We start from the raw sequence: 1,103 nt of genomic DNA, 5'->3' as shown, positions 1-1,103 counted from the left end.
CTCCCCATATCTCCCCCCATCTCCCCCATCTCTCGAGGCCTAGACGCGGAGTATCTCCCCACATCTCCCCACGTCTCCCCCATCTCTCGAGGCCTAGACGCGGAGTGCCTCCCCATACCTCCCCACATCTCCCCCATCTCTCGAGGCCTAGACGCGGAGTATCTCCCCACATCTCCCCACGTCTCCCCCATCTCTCGAGGCCTAGACGCGGAGTATCTCCCCATATCTCCCCACATCTCCCCCATCTCTCGAGGCCTAGACGCGGAGTATCTCCCCCCATCTCCCCACATCTCCCCCATCTCTCGAGGCCTAGACGCGGAGCATCTCCCCACATCTCCCCACATCTCCCCCATATCTCGAGGCCTAGACGCGGAGCATCTCCCCACATCTCCCCACATCTCCCCCATATCTCGAGGCCTAGACGCGGAGCATCTCCCCACATCTCCCCACATCTCCCCCATCTCTCGAGGCCTAGACGCGGAGTATCTCCCCACATCTCCCCACATCTCCCCCATCTCTCGAGGCCTAGACGCGGAGCATCTCCCCACATCTCCCCACATCTCCCCCATCTCTCGAGGCCTAGACGCGGAGTATCTCCCCATATCTCCCCACATCTCCCCCATCTCTTGAGGCCTAGACGCGGAGTATCTCCCCTCTTCACACCGCGCTCTGAATGCTCTGCAGAACACCGTCCTCCCGCCCTGAGGCCGGTGTAGGCTGCCCATATCTCCCCATATCTCCCCATATCTCCCAATATCTCCCCATATCTCCCCATACCCCCCGCCCTGAGGCCGGCGTACATTTTTACGTAGGCATCCGCGAGACGACGCGCGACAAGTGCCGAACAATCGCCCCACATCTCCCCGCATCTCCCCACATCTCCCCACATCTCCCATGGATAGGTGCCAATCATGATCAAGAGACCTAATCACTCCCCATATCTCCCCATATCTCCCCCACATCTCCCCGAGATCTCCCCCACATCTCCCCCCGGTCTCCCCCAAATCGTCCCCCATGAACGAGCTCAACTAAATTGGCTTGGTTCCGCCCACAAAACCACCCTGGATGAGAAGTATCCGTTTCTAGCCCCCACATATCCGCCC

The 1,103-nt window shown here is 60.2% G+C and overlaps 1 protein-coding gene across 1 annotated transcript; it reads left to right on the top strand.

The window, feature by feature from the left end:
* Positions 1-165: 165 nt before the first annotated feature.
* Positions 166-630, top strand: EMIHUDRAFT_78869 (hypothetical protein; the record flags this gene model as incomplete). Its single annotated transcript, XM_005792842.1, has 1 exon — positions 166-630. A coding segment is annotated over one exon (465 nt), but the record flags the coding sequence as incomplete, so codon positions are not given.
* Positions 631-1,103: the final 473 nt, after the last annotated feature.

This window comes from Emiliania huxleyi, assembly GCF_000372725.1.
Source record: "Emiliania huxleyi CCMP1516 unplaced genomic scaffold EMIHUscaffold_10421, whole genome shotgun sequence".
In the NCBI taxonomy this organism is placed as follows: Eukaryota; Haptophyta; order Isochrysidales; family Noelaerhabdaceae; genus Emiliania; species Emiliania huxleyi.
Note: the sequence above shows the minus strand (reverse complement) of the source record. Positions and strands in the feature narration are given on the sequence as shown.